The sequence below is a fragment of the Dermacentor albipictus genome, chromosome 4, assembly GCF_038994185.2.
Source record: "Dermacentor albipictus isolate Rhodes 1998 colony chromosome 4, USDA_Dalb.pri_finalv2, whole genome shotgun sequence".
NCBI lineage: Eukaryota > Metazoa > Arthropoda > Arachnida > Ixodida > Ixodidae > Dermacentor > Dermacentor albipictus.
In genome coordinates this window covers 134,154,995-134,170,403 of record NC_091824.1, presented here as the reverse complement: position 1 = coordinate 134,170,403, position 15,409 = coordinate 134,154,995, and the positions used below count along the sequence as shown (strand labels likewise).

Genomic DNA, 15,409 nt, shown 5'->3' with positions numbered 1-15,409 from the left:
GAAGGCTCAAGCAAGAGGTCTCCACACTAAAACCACAGACTTATAACCTGTACTAAGTTTATTTGAAGAATTTTACAGTGATAACTCTCATGGGCTCACGTGTTCATGTCATTTCAATGTTGATTTTGGTCGTCAGTGACTGTTGCCAGTGACCCTAAAGGCTTCGCAGGAAGTTTATGAAGAAATCATTCTTGTGCCTGGTGGTAGTTTGAAGTTTGGATCCACAGATTGTCATTCAGAGACTTTAGTTGTCAGCCACTCAGTCTTTGCTGCAGTAGAGAAAAATGCTCTGACTTGAGAGTGCTATCGTGCTGCCAGCTGCTTTGATTGGCTGATGTCACACCCTGTGGCTAATCCGTGAGCCAGCACAGAGATGAAATAATTTAAGCAAAGACAGCAGTAACAAAGGCTGTATAGGTAAGAGGAGGAAGAAAAGGACACATCTCTCCACTTCACCACCAGGGAATGCCAACAGATAAAAACTACTCGACCGCGAGTAGTCATTGAATAATTTTTTTTTTCGTCATCCTTGAAAGGAAGTTTCTCATGCAACATCTGCAAATCTTTTCTTTGATCAGTACCATTTGAAACAGTTCCAAGACTTACTGTGCATAACATTGTGCTGGCCGTCATGTCACTGCTTCACAATATGGGCAAAACTGCAACATTTCAGTTCATTTGTAGCAAATTTATTTCTTTCCATAAAAGCATCACTGTTTGAAGTTGCAAATGTGTTTTAGACAGTAGGAGTGAGGAAAGACACTGAATGTGAATTCTGCCCCCTCCAGGGCCACTCGAACACCAGACAGACTGATCCTACTTCTGTTTTTATTCTTTTTTCCCCCAATACCTTCATAGTTCAGTGTGGTTGAAGGAAAGCTGGATGCTCTGCAAGAGAAGCTTCCAGATTTTGCCAAGAAGTGCCAGCAGTTCAGCCTGCAATCCCAGCAAATCACCACAAGGTGAGCGTTGCATATTTATATATAATTTTTCTGTTTATTCTGTTGTGTGCCACAAACAACTAGAAGAAATGCAAGTTTTTAACCTGGGCATCAATTCTATGCTGCATTACGTGCTCGCAAGACTTGTTCACAGCAGAAGTAGGAGGAAGTAACACAGCTCTTGCCTAGTTTAGTCAGTCTGCATAGAAAGTTCTAGAGTTCTTTGATAGACATCTGTGTACATTCCTAACAGACATGTATACTCCTTAACATGAGCTGGATGTCAAGGAACTGTGTGATGTGCTTTTTCAGGGTCTCATATTAGAAGTTCAGGCCAAGCTCTTGTTCTCTAGAAGCCTTGAGCACATCAACTACCATGCAGTTGAAGTTTGTCTGGTTAGCAAAAATTAAGTGCATAGTCACCTACATAATGAACCATATTGCATGTTGGTACGCAAGCTCTTGTTTAGTGCTTTGTTAACCTTGTTCCAAAAAATTTTGTTAAGTATGTACATTATTCACAACCCAGTGCAAACTCCTGATCACTGAGCAGAAACTTGGCCTTTCCAACAAATAAACATAGAGTGGTTAGCAGCTAAACGACCATCAGGCAATGCACCACATTTGGCTGTAAGTCCCATTTTGTCAATGTGATCACAATTGTATTTTTGATACTGGAACAGGACGTCTTGTTGAATTGAACTACTCCTAGATATGTATGCTAAAAGCTCTCAATTCAACATTCTTTTCAATTTTTTTTATACATTCATGATGAATCCTTAGCTTAGCAGGGAAAGTCAAAAGGTGTGTGTAAAAAAGGAGCATGCCACTCCGTGTGCGCTGGGGGGGGGGGTTATTGTGTAAGAGTCCACCTAGTGGACTGTCCATTTCAACCGCTGCTGATCGGCTGGGGCCACTCATCTCCTCCACGCTCGCACAGCTCCATCCAATTAGCACATCAGCAACAGCCGAAATGGACAGCCCGCTAGGTGTACTCTTACAAAATACCCCTCCTCCTCTTCAATGAACTTCTTTGATACCAACTCGGGTCAGCAGGTATGTAACAGTAGGTGTGTGCCGCTCCTCAATGAGCCTCTTTGATGCCAACAATGTACCACTATATATGTCCTGCTCAACAGGGACATAAATGATCCTTGAAATTCCCCCAATGCTCAGCGGAATCGAACTTGTGCCATGCACGATCCTTATGGTGGCGCCACTAGATGACGCAGTGGGAAGCGAGAGAGAGAAGCTCAGCTGCATACATGTTTGAGCGGTGGCAATATCATGTCTTCTTGCATTGCTTCAGTGCTGATCACATTAATGTCGACATTCATCGAAAGATAGTTTCCACTGGAGATTTTATTTTTTTTTTTTTTAATCACGTGGTTAACATTCTTTGGGAATTTCGCCCGTTTTGCAGTGTGTCCATCCATCCTTTCCTAACCTCTCTTATGCCAACTTGGGTCACTGGGCGCTGGGAAGTCTATGGTCTAATGGGTAGAGCATTGAGCTGCTGTGCTGAGGTAGGCAGATTGAAAGCCAATCGTAGGACCAACATGGGTCCAATGGATGCACAGGATGCACAAGCATGTGGTTTTTTATCTCATGTTGAGGAGCCGCATTGTCGCATTGAGACATGCACTGATTAAAATGACACTAAAGGCAAATGCCAAGTCAAGCTAAAGTGATAGATTAGTGCTTGTGAATCTCTAAGGCGTCAATATTATAGTGAACAGAGCCTTAATAATCGAGAAATCGAGGTAAATGCAGTACATGATTAGAGACTCCCCCGGGACATTCAAGCACTTGCCCGATGACGAAAGCACTCCTTAGTTCAATTCTGCCACTAGTACTCAACTACTCGTTGCAAAAAGCATCCTAGTATTGTATTATAGGATGAAATAAAATGCTACTTGTCCAGTTCCATTTCATGTTTAGAAAAAAGAACTCATTGAAATTACCGTTGACAACGACGCAGGTGGTCAAAAGGTTTCGTTTTTGCTCGACTCTGTGCTGCCCACACTTTCGCATTTCAGTACTTTCCTAATCGTGTGGGGCTGCGCTGGTTTTGCTGGCTCACAAAACTCGCACAAACTGCAAGTATCAGAGAATTCTACTTCCGTGTGATGTCGCGAGATGCCCGAACGGTCTACACCACTTGACCAAAAAGCAGTTGCTGCAGCGAATCCGCCGCTCTGTCTTGGCTCGGTGCTGCTGTCTGTTGGGCACCGTCTTACTCACCGACGGCAGCACACGGCCAGCCTAGAGGGGCAACGCGCGCGCTCTTTCTTACGGCCTGCGTGCCCTATGAGGGAACAGTAAGGTGAAGTCTTGCCGTCTGGTTGCCACGCTCGCCGAGCGGGGGAACGTTGACCCAACCCTACCTCGTCTCAGTAGGTGCCCTGCCTCCAGCCGGTAAGAACGAACGGACAGCTGTATCAGAAGCTGATGACTGTGAAACTCGCTCAAAACCTAACAAGGAAACATATCTATCCATGGAGTTGGTAAAAGCAAAATGTGCTGCAGGCTGTTCAAGTGTTCTCACTGCAGGTTTGTGAGGCGCTACAACATCTGCAGGAGAATTACTGTGGAGATAAGGCCCTATATGATTTTAAAGAAGCTAGTGCCACGATTCATTTTTTGAAAACATTAAAGGAATAGTTTGACATACATGATACATCCTATGCAGGAAGTGGCTACAAGGCACCGATCTGTAATATGAACGATCATCGTTTCCTGTGGCTAGAAAATGAGTTCATTGCATACATAAGGAATGTGCAGTCATGTTCAGTCACCTCAGGCAACGGCGCACTCACAGAAGAGACATTTGAAGTTTTGCTCTTCACAACGCAGACCACTGTGGAAACAACACACTTCTTGCTGCAGGAAGGCGGCAGTTATGTGCTGACGAAGAAATTAAATAGCAGTCCAATTGAGGCACTTTTTGGAAGAATTCGACAAATGTGTGGCAGCAACAATAAACTAGATGCCAGGGATATTACAGCAGCCCTTGATCGGTTTGTGAAGGCCAAGTTGTTTCACGATGAGCTGGATTACCTGAGGAAACGTCAAGCCGCTACACCAAAGTCAGTGACTTACTCGAGCTTGTCATATGTTGGTGGCTACATTGCTAAGTTAATAACAAATTTTGGTTACAAGTCCTGCGAAAGGCTTGTAACAACAACATGCAACAAAGATGATCCTCTGTACGCACTGTTGCAAGGCCAAGACAGGAGCGGATTATGCTACCCTAGGCCAGAGTTTCTTGCTCTTTTTAACAATGTAGTGAATTTTTTTGAGCATGTGGCAAAGGACTTGCCATTGAAATTCTTCAGCTACTCGTTGAGCGTCAGCTCGAACGCACACCAGTACTAAGCTGCCCAGAGTGTGTCAGCGACAGCCACGGAAAGCAGTCAGCAGCTTTAATTGCCAAAAAATCCATGCAAATACTTCTCATCAACCACACAAACAATACCACTGACACGCAAGATAAGCTCTCCAAATATGTGCACGAGCCATACAGGAAGTTCATCAGACTATGACCTTGACACGTATGAACTCGTGATCTTTGACGAGGAAGAAAATGTCCCGTTACAAATTACATATTTACGCAATCTTCAACACCTCTTCTGAGTGATTATCTTTAATCGAAGTTTGTACCAAACTTTGCTGAAATCAATGTTAGAAATGCAGCAGGTATTATTCAATAAAAAGTATACTGAAGAGTAATTCGTATCATTTGTATCTTATCCTTTGTGTTGAAGTGTTTTTCCAAATTTTCATAATGCGAAGCTTCGCAAAGATAATTTACTGCTGTTCGGCCCTATATGCCAAGAATCCCAGGAAAAGGGGGGGGGGGGGGAACCATTCATTTTGAGGGCGCCCATTAAAAAGGGAATGTAAATTAGCGTAAACAGATATCAACCGTTCCCCGGTCTCTACAAACGAGGTAGGCCGTTCGGTTCAGTCAGCTGAAATGGCCAGGGTGGGGTGACAGCGCCACGAACTAGCGGTGGTGAAAGATTGGAACTAGCCCTGAAGCGCAGGCCATGAAAGAGCACGCACGTCGCCCCTCTAGCCCGGCCATGAGCAGCAAAGTGTGGTGATGGCGTATGCAATGGCACCACTCCCCCCGTTGGATGGCGGGAAATTCGAATTTCGAAAAAAGGTATTCGGACCCTTCAGGCACAATTTTCTCACAAACTAAGTCTTTTCTTGGCATGAAATAAGCATTGCGAGGTTTCTGGAAAGGTATTTAAAGAGTCCACATCGACTTAAAATTTGCCTTTAGTGTCCCTTTAAAGATGATTCCTGCCACCTGGCACCTATTCCAGCTCTCCCTGTCATTGGGCAGAATCATCAGAAAGGGGTAGCTCGGCAAAAGCACATGGATATGATAGTGAGTGGTAAACCCCAGCCCACGCCGCAGCTCATGCTGCGACATGGGCTGAACTTCCTCCTACTGGCGGCGCTAAAGGTTTCGGAAGTGCACTGCTCCTGCGCTCTGTGCAACCATTATGGGACCTATACAAGCTTTCACCTTCATTGGCTTCTCGCACACCTCTGAAAAGTTTCTCCGGTCTACTTGTTGTCTCGTGGTTTGTCTTTTTCATCCTATCTGGTCGACTACAAAAAGAGTATATGTATATAGTATGTTGTAGCATTATAAATTTGCTTTTTAAGCTTCACTACATTGCGCTGTCCTTTTGTGTGTGTAGATGGCGCCAGATGTCCCAGATGCTGTCCAAGCATCCACAGCTGTTGGAAGTGTTGGAGCTCTCACAGCTGATGGAGACGTGTGTTCGCAATGGCTGCTATGACGAGGCCTTGGAGCTGGCTGCCTATGTGCGAAGACTCGAAAAGAAGCATGCCGCTGCCATTCCTCTCATTGCAGTCAGTCTCATTTTGCTATTTCTTGCTGGCCAGACACTGTGGAGCTTTGTGGCTAGCGTAGCCTGCTAGACAAAAATCCTGCCTTAGGCATGTTCGAATTCCTGGCATTCAGGGTGTTGATATGAACCCAACAGAAGTGGGTTGTGTTGGTTTGTCGAGCTCAAACTGGCCTGCCAAGTTTGTGTAAACTCTAGCCGGTCAAACTGAACAAACTTCGAGTCGGGCTGAGCCAGCCCAACAGCATGGGTAAGTTGACTCAGCCCGACCTGTTTATAGCGCGCATGTGAACATGGATGGAACGGACCAACCAGTGCTGAGACTTTGCGGGACCACTAAGATGTCAACATTCTTAGGCACTGGCAATGGTATTGAACAAGGCAAAGACAATCACTTTGCAGTGCTACCAATAAGAGCCATGAAATGTGTTTTTGCAGATGGCTACAGGAACTGGAAGCCCGATTTGAAGGTTTATGTCTCAGCTTGGCACTGCGTGCTGCTCTTGTATAGACCCACCAAAAGCAAGCTTATGTATATGCAGATGTTGGGTTTGCCTAGCCTGATTGCTGACTCGACCCGCTTGTGTCTGGTTTATGTAAACTTAGCCATGGACACCTGTTTTGCTACTTTCACTGGACAGGAGGCACGCTAGTCCTCTGAAGGTTAACAAGGTTAAACACTATTTGATAACTACTTACTTCTGTTGTAACCTTTTGCTTCTGTTAAATAATGAGTACAGTCAACTGTCTATAATTCTACCCTTGTGGAACTACAAGCTTTTTTAAAGTTATTCAAAAGGTCATACAAATGACCTCTTGAACAGTGACAAAATGAATGAATTCAGATTTCTTTTATTGCTTGAGGTAGCTGTAATGTGTCTTGCTTCTTTCTCTTGAAGCATGACTCAACCAGCATATGGTGAAGAGCCCGGACATGTTTAAACACTGCCTCATCATTAGACTGAAATGAAAATTTCCGGACTGTTGAGTGCAGCCCCACCATTAGCCACTCTCGTGACACGACACGAAACAAGTGGGAATGGATGGACTTCACAGGTGCAAGGAGCGTTGGCCACTAAAAGATACAGATAAAACAGCTTCACACCTATGGAATCAGCAGCACTATCTGCTGAATTTCTTGTATTTTCAAGCTTTTGGTAACTGCTGCACATTTGAGGGACACCTATGGGGTCAAATTGGTATGCTTCCGCATTCAGCCTAAACAAATTTTTCTGCTGTAGCAATCCATCGTTTCTTTCCGGGAATTTATAGTGCATTCGGACTAAGTGAAAACAGGCATTAACTGAGGTCAATATACTGGGAGTTGACTGTATACCTATGTATACCCACCACGCTGGCTTGGTGGCTATGGTGTCCTGCTGTAGAGCACAGGTTGAGGGACAACTCCTAGCCTCCATGACCACATTCCAACAAAAGTGGAATGGGAAAATGCTCGTTTAGTGTGCTTTGGGTGCATGTTTAAGAACACCAGCTGGTCAAAATTAGTTCAGAGCTTCTTGCTGCAGCATCCCTCATGACCTAATATGCAGTTTCAAGACATTAAACCTCGCAATTTAAATTATTTTATTTTTTATGAGTATAAGTAACTGTTGCCAAGATTGGAGGCAAACTAAGTAACCTTCGCTTAATTTAATGGCAGCAGCAGCAGCTTCAGCTTGAATTTTTCTATACAGTTTTCCATCAGTTGGTAGCCTCTTCCTGTGCCTGCTGAAGTTTCAACATTTGTGGCACTACATAGAGTGTGTTTTGATAAATTTTTCATTATATCCTTGCTTCCCCTCCCAATGCCAGTGACAAATGCACTGACCAGTGGTACTCGTAAGTCACTGTACAGTTGGTAGCTCATAATTCTCGTCTTTTCAGTGTCCATGTTCGACGCGAGTGACGCAGAGACACATTGTCACGGGCACTTGCTTTGTATTTTGCATTTTGCAAAAAAAGCACAAGAAACAATGTGTGTTAAGGAGAGAACCAGCCACTGAAGTACTTCTTATTTTTTTTTTATTTTTGCATTGTACTGCTTGCTTTGTCGTTAAAGATGCAATGTTACCAACTTTTCTGACCGTCCACACTTCTAGTTTTGTACTTTGTTGTCCATGTTCAGGAAAGCATTGGTGTTCCAGCACCTCAGAGGTGTCATGGTCATAACCAACAGCTTCACCAGGTGTAATGTTAACACAACAGGTTCAGGCCAGCCTGACAGGTGACAACAAACTCAAGAAACATAAGCTTTTAATTGAGCCAACTCGTGCCCACTAATGAAAAGTGCAAAACATGTGCACATGGAAATGTGAATCAATGAATCGAGGAAATACATAAACGAATAAATGAGTGGATGCATCAGTCGATCCTTCTACCCATTGCAGAGCATCGGCGCAGAAGTCCGCGAGTCCCAGCAGTTGATGCTAAGCCAGCTGGTAGGACAGCTGCGCTCCAACATTCAACTTCCTGCATGCCTCAAAGTGATCGGTTACCTGCGGCGCATGGATGTCTACTCTGAGGCAGAACTGCGTGTTCGTTTTCTTCAGGTAACACTACATGCGCAATTCTTTCTAGTAAATTTTGGGTATGCTTCTTCTATGTCATTGTGAATATTTTACTTGATCTTGCCAGCAGCTGCATGCTCTGTTAAAGGCTGTCTTACATTTAGCATCCCTTAAATTTATCAAGCTTCATGAATAGACGTGCCCTACTGGTGTTTATGTATTGCAGAAACAGGTCACATGTACTCTCTTTGTCAAAAGTATATGAGCTATGTTGCCTGCGACCACCATGCTGACAACAGGCTGTTTAAGTGAGCTTCTGTTGTATGCCAAAAGTTCCAACATCCGGGGAAAGTGAAAAAAGAAATCCTTCTACTTACTATCTAGAGGTCTGGAGTTTCATGAGCATCAGAGAATTTGCAACACACAGCCAAACAACATATAAGGCAAAGGCACAGAGTATCCTCTATGCTTTTGACTAAGAGAGAAAAAAAAGGGGAGGGAAAGATGGGCAGGTAAAGGCTGCACATATGACTACATTTATATTGCTGGGCAAACATCTGATGAACTAAAAGAAAGAAAAAAAAATGAATGGCCAAGGCCAAAGTTTCAAAATGTAAGTACACTCGAGCATTTTCCACAAGGAGTTCGGAGGAATAAGAATGCTATCCACCACTATATGTACTGGGTTTTAATCCATTTTCTGTGGTAGGTATTGCGATTTTGTCACATTGGCAGGTTCATTTGACAAGGCTAACACTGCTTTACAGACAAATTGCAGTGATATTAGCTCTTTAACATAAATTCACTAAATAAATTTGCAATTAAATTTTTAGGACCATATGCCCCAACTGTAGAATTGAGGTTGTGGGAATGCGCGACTCTCGTGCGTCCCCTGATGTTTTTCCCGCATAGCGCGTCTCCTGTAATGCGGCTTCGCCGCGTGGCCTGCGTGATGCCCGCGGCGGTCGATGTGGTTGGGGCGCAGTGCGAGAGATGGCGCGAGTGTTGCGCTGCCAACGCCGCCGACAGGTACTTGGGCGCCGGGAGACAAGGCACGGGGGCTCTTTCCCGGCGGGTCGGGGAACGGTGTGGACGTCCCGCGTGCGCGCCGACCCATGCTTCTTCGAGACCGTCTCGCGTGGCCGCCTTGGAACGCGCCACCGTTCACGTGACCATACACGCGAACGACCAGGCGTTGGGTTCCAGCATGGGGCGAACATATACGCTCGCTTCCGGTCGCGGTGAGTCAGACTTCTAGATTTGTCGCGCGCCCATGGGCATGTTTTGTGGATAGCAACTCGGCTAGCAGGCATTGATCGATGAAAGGTGCAATAAATGCCCTTATGATTGTTTGCACTACTGTGTTGTCGTTCCTTTGTCCCAAGAGCACGGGAGGAGAACCCCACAAGGTTCAGCGGCAGTGAACTTCAGTCGATCCTTGTTATAAACGAAATCTGAAATCGCATCCAACACAAAAATACCTTTATTATAGTCAATATTTGATATAAGCATATGTATAAATTTATTTCACTCTGATAACAGCGAGAATTTTCCAACATTTATATTTCATCGTAATTCGACAATTTGTTATATTCACGTTCAGCACATCAAGGTTTGAGTGTACAGTCGAGCACACTTGTGACGATACCAGTTTTAACAGTATATTGGACATCATATGCAATGAGCAGCTGACGCACTCACAACTTTTGTATGTGTTTTATGGTAAAATAAACTGCTTACTGCATGCCGTGTTATCGATTATAACAATTAAATCTTGCTACTCGGCGTGCGCTCTGAAAGGAAAAATAAAGCGAAATTCTCTTTAAAAAAACATGAGCTCCTTTGTTACACACGCACAGACCAACCGGATAGGGACGACTAAGGTGTACCGTTTGGGGTGGCTACCCTGCACAAAGGTGGTTATGCACAGCTCAGATGTGGGTGTGGTGAAGGGGCAGGTGTTTCTTTTTTTCTTTTCCTGGACTTCTTTTTGGTGTGGACACCTTGTAGCCAGTGTTGCGGATCACTGTGTGCGGTAATGAATGGAACAAATGCCAAGCGTGTGAGACAAACGTGCCTAATCATCATGCTCATCAATACGCAAAGACTTGTTAGTGGGGTGTGGGCGATGCATTTATGCACCAGTACAAATTCTACTCTCCTTTGTCCTCCATTCACCCCCTCTATGCCAGGGAGTGGTATCACTCCGAATTTCTCTGTGTTGGTTGATCAGTGTGTTGACACGACGTGATCTAGGTTCAACCCCTCTATGCCAGCGAGTTGTTTTTTTCTGTATTCCTCTGTGTGAGCTGACCAGTGTGCTGACAAGGCCCTCCACCATGGAACAAGAGTGAATGAGGTTGCCCGGATGGTGGAAGGTATAAGAAGGCCAGCGAGACACCACGGGCTGATATTCTCTGCCCATGCTTGCAGGTGCACGCACGCTGAAAGTTTTTGTACTCTTTGCCTTGGAGCGCATTGCTCACCTGTAACAATGCATTAAACTTCTGTTATTTGTTTCTACATTATCTCATCTTCCCTGCTGGACCCTTTATGATAGCCAGTCTGGTTTGAGCTCCAAGCAGACGCTGTTGAAGCTTGCCAAACTCTGTCCCCGTAACAACCGGTGCCAGCCGTCACATGCGTTAAACTTCTGTTATTTGTTTCTGCATCATCTCGTCTTCCCTGCTGGACCCTCTACGATAGCCAATCTGGTTTTAACTCCAAGCAAACGCTGTTGAAGCTTGCCAAACCCTGTCCCTGTAACAACCGGTGCCAGCCGTAACATGCGTTAAACTTCTGTTATTTGTTTCTACATCATCTCGTCTTCTCTGCTGGACCCTCTACGATAGCCAATCTGGTTTTAACTCCAAGCAAACGCTGTTGAAGCTTGCCAAACCCTGTCCCTGTAACAACCGGTGCCAGCCGTAACATGCGTTAAACTTCTGTTATTTGTTTCTACATCATCTCGTCTTCTCTGCTGGACCCTCTACGATAGCCAATCTGGTTTGAGCTCCAAGCAAACGCTGTTGAAGCTTGCCAAACCCTGTCCCCGTAACAACCGGTGCCAGCCGTAACACCAGATTCAATTGTTATGGCCAGTAATATACCATGGGAACATCACGGTAAGCAGTTTATGATAGAACTCATGCAGAAGTTCAGGGTGGGGCCGCTGTTCATTGTTACGTTTAAGTATTGTTATAATTGGTAATGCTATAAGTGGATTCAACTGTGCTTTATGTCAAAATAAAATGTTTGAATATTTGTTCCTTCTGCATCTTTTTAATTTTTAACAATTATTGGTTATAACAATGGGATTCTCTTGGCATTTCAATATTGTTAGAAATTACTGTAATATCCATTTAGCAGAAATCATGTGCTTAGCACTAGTTTTGAGAAATATGTTTCCAGAATCTGTGGAAAAATGTGTTGATGCTCCAGCTAACAATTTCAGCACTCCATTTTCTACAGTGATCTATAAATGTGCTTTCAGGCCAGGGGCTCCTGGTTTGATAGTGTCCTAAACAACATTCCAACAAAAGATGGTAAGTCCTGCACTGTTGCTCTTGCAGTCTTTTGCTTTCTGTTATATTGTTTCACTAGATGTGGCAAGCTGTCTGAGGCTATTGCAACAAGTGTCGTCAGATGAACCTTGATAGCAGTGATAGAAATTCAATAATCGTGCTATGCTATAGAACTCATAGAACAAGGCAGACTAAGACAGGTGACGCACCCAAACTCAGTAGTACATGTACTAACATTTAGTGAAAATTTCAGTGAAAAACATTTATAAGCCGGAAAATTGACTTTCTTCAATCTGCATGATGAACTTGTCAAATCCAAGCTGTGTGCGTTGTTCCTTTTTACTTCGGCTTTTAGCTGGGAAAAAAAAAAAAAGATAAATTCACTTGTTGTTCATTGATTGCAAAAAAATTTAATTATGGGGTTTTACTTGCCAAAACCACTTTCTGATTATGAGGCACGCCATAGTGGAGGACTGCGGAAATTTTGACCACCTGGGGTTGTTTAACGTGCACCTGAGTCTAAGTACACGGGTGTTTTCGCATTTCGCCGCCATCGAAATGCAGCCGCCGTTGCCGGGATTCGATCTCGCGACCTCGTGCTCAGCAGCCCAACACCATAGCCACTGAGCAACCATGGCGGGTAAGGTCACAGCTTTAATTGCCAGCCATTGCGTCTGCATGCTAATGGGAGTAGGATGCAAAGGCACTCGTGTATCAAGCCGTAAGTGCACATTGAAGTACCCCAGGTGATATTAGTCTAGAACCCTCCGTATGGTGTCTTCTACAGCCATAATGTTGCTTTGAAATTTTGACTCAATCAGTTAATGACTTGAATGCCTTAGTCCAGGCTACCTGAAGATCAGACCCTGCAAAAGGATACACAAATATGATAATTTTCACCAAATTACCATGAATTGCCCTTAAGGAGCTCAAATGTCAACAAATTCATAAATCTGTGATGAGTCCTCAGGGGCTCTGAAGGTAACTCGGTGAAAGTGATGATCCTAAATCTGCCTAAAATGCACAGGACCATAGGCATGAAGTGTCTGGGGTGTCTGGTTGCTCGTAAAGCTGTGACAGAAGCAGACATTGAGAACAGTCAGTTGCCTAACTTCTCATTTCTGCATCCCTTCCTTGCTTTCTTCACAGCTTACACACATCTCACGCGTGTGGTGGAGGCCTGCCGGGTACACCTGTTCGACATTGTGACTCAGTATCGTGCCATCTTCTCTGACGATGACCCCCTGGCCGGTCTAGGAAAGGATCCCGACGCCCTTGGAGCCACCATCTTCTACAGTTGGATAACCAGCCAGGTAAGCGTGGCCATTCACTGACTGAACTCGAAGTAGGCCGTGGCACCCGTGCAGCCGTGGTGCTCTGCTGAGCACAGAGTTATGGATTGAACACCTGCATCAGGCTGCTGCATTTCAATGGATAACAAATTAAAAAATACAAGGTCTTCTTGATTTCCATCAAAAGTGAACAATAAGGATCATTGCATTCAGAAAAGTGACAGGCACTCATTGATAGCGTATTTGCACGAATCTAATGCGCATCCTTTTTCCTAAAAAATGGGTCTGAAAATTGCTTCCACTGTAGAATTGAACCCAAAAACCAAATCTGCATTCGTGGCGTTGGCTACCATCGGAGCCGTCAGACACAGTGTGAATGCCATCATGAGATGGTGGCAGAGCTCAAGGTTGCTATGGGTTCATTTTAAGCTTGACTACGATTGCTTTTGTAAATACAGTCAACATCTGATTTTTTGGACTTCCTAGGGGCCACAGAAACATCAGAAAAATTGGGTAGTCCGAAACAAGTTAATGCATGCCTTTCACTGCCCCCAAGAGCTCAAATTCATGGTGTCCAAAATAGATCGGTAGGCCTGCTAGTACACTGACCATTAGGTGCATCGGTACTCGTACTGTGGCAGGAGATAGTGGGTGCACACGTGTATAATTAAGGAATACACACTGTGTTCCTTGACAATTGCCTCTTCCCACTCTCGGTATGCTTCACTGCCATAGAAAAGGACGAAGTTAAATAAATGTGGCCAGCCAGTGTCGGCAAATAAAAGAAATACAGAATACACAGGTGCTATGCCATGGCTCCCGTCTGAGTTTCTTCTAACCCATGGCCGTCTAAACATCTATGTTTGGTGTTGAAAACCCACGTGTGGACCTATGCCTATTCTATACACGACTGACTGGACTCTACTCTTGATTCGTGTCGTGGCGGTGAGGAATCGACTGATCGTGGATGCGAAGATCCATGCAGGTTCAGGGACATCAGCTAGCTTCAACGCTATTCAGATGCATCGACTTGAAGGCCAGCAGTCTGCATGATGGGCTCGGAGCACTAAGGTCATTCAGGAAGCCCGATCCTAGCTTGATTCTTCCATCGCCGCAAAACTCAGCTGTTCAATATCATCTGTCCTTGAGAAATGATGAGCTTTTGCAGACTAATGCACCGTTTGAAGAATATGTTCCCACCGAACAGCTCGAACAGGAGTATACTGCTGCAGCGGAATATAGCGATCAAGCGATTAGCATGCTTGCTGAGCTTCGTTGCCAAATCGCCCAGATAGAAAGAGCACAGTGCATGCAGTCCGAAGCTTGGAGCACTGATAGCGTAGCCATATCACCCACCACATATGAAAGTCCAGCCAGGTTTGTAGGGACCTCAATGAGTGGACAGGCTTCTACAACGATATGATGTTTTCCCCTAATTTTTATTACCTCAAAAGCTTCCTGGCTGGTGATGCAGCAGCATTAATTACTGGATTCACCACATCCGGATCATGCTACACAGACGCCATTGTATTGTTGACGAGAAGGTTTGGCGATCAAACAAGGATCGTTCAGTATGATTTGACGACACTGCAACCTCTTTCAAATGTAAAATCGGCCAATGACACAACTGTTCTTTTAAAGTTATGTAACACAACACAGCTCAACATCTGCTGTCAAAGTGCACTTATCATGCCATCTCTAATGTTCTCAGCGATGCTCATCAACATCTTTCAACAGGCTGTACCACACAATGTCATTCTCAGTTTTATACGGGAAAAATGAAGCCATGCTTTGAGGTCATCTGACAGTTTCTCTGCACTAGCCTCTGTGTCAGTTTCACCGGTAGTTACATCAGACGTTGAACTGAACAACCTGCTACAGTTTACGTTAGTGGAACTGGAAAGCTGAGAGCAATTTGCATCACCATCTCAGCGATGTGCCGTAGATGAGTGTAAAAACAGGCAACTTAGTGGTAACCCTAAGGCATCCGTTTTGCACTCTGCATCTGCTGTAAGATTGGAATGTTTTTCTGCCGCACTCCTCAGCATGGGGTGCGCAGCTGCAACGCAGATATGCCTCTTGCTTTCAATGAAGAGCAGCTAACAAAACATTACCAATGCTTCCACTACTCGTCAAGAGGTCATCAAGTGAAAGATTGCCGGGTCAAGCTCACCTGCTGTTCTTGTCGCAGGAGACATGCGTCAAGTATGAGGACAGTGGCAACTACAGCGACAACAAAACCATCAGAAAGCA

At 44.6% G+C, this 15,409-nt stretch overlaps 1 protein-coding gene across 1 annotated transcript in view; it reads left to right on the top strand.

The window, feature by feature from the left end:
* The window catches only part of Cog8 (conserved oligomeric Golgi complex subunit 8), a 46,665-nt gene that overhangs the window by 8,312 nt on the left and 22,944 nt on the right, over positions 1-15,409 (top strand). The window contains exons 4-8 of the mRNA XM_065427309.2: positions 859-962; positions 5,663-5,837; positions 8,221-8,382; positions 11,834-11,885; positions 13,014-13,177. Coding sequence (XP_065283381.1) covers positions 859-962; positions 5,663-5,837; positions 8,221-8,382; positions 11,834-11,885; positions 13,014-13,177 — 657 coding nt within the window. The remainder of the gene's footprint in view (positions 1-858; positions 963-5,662; positions 5,838-8,220; positions 8,383-11,833; positions 11,886-13,013; positions 13,178-15,409) is intronic.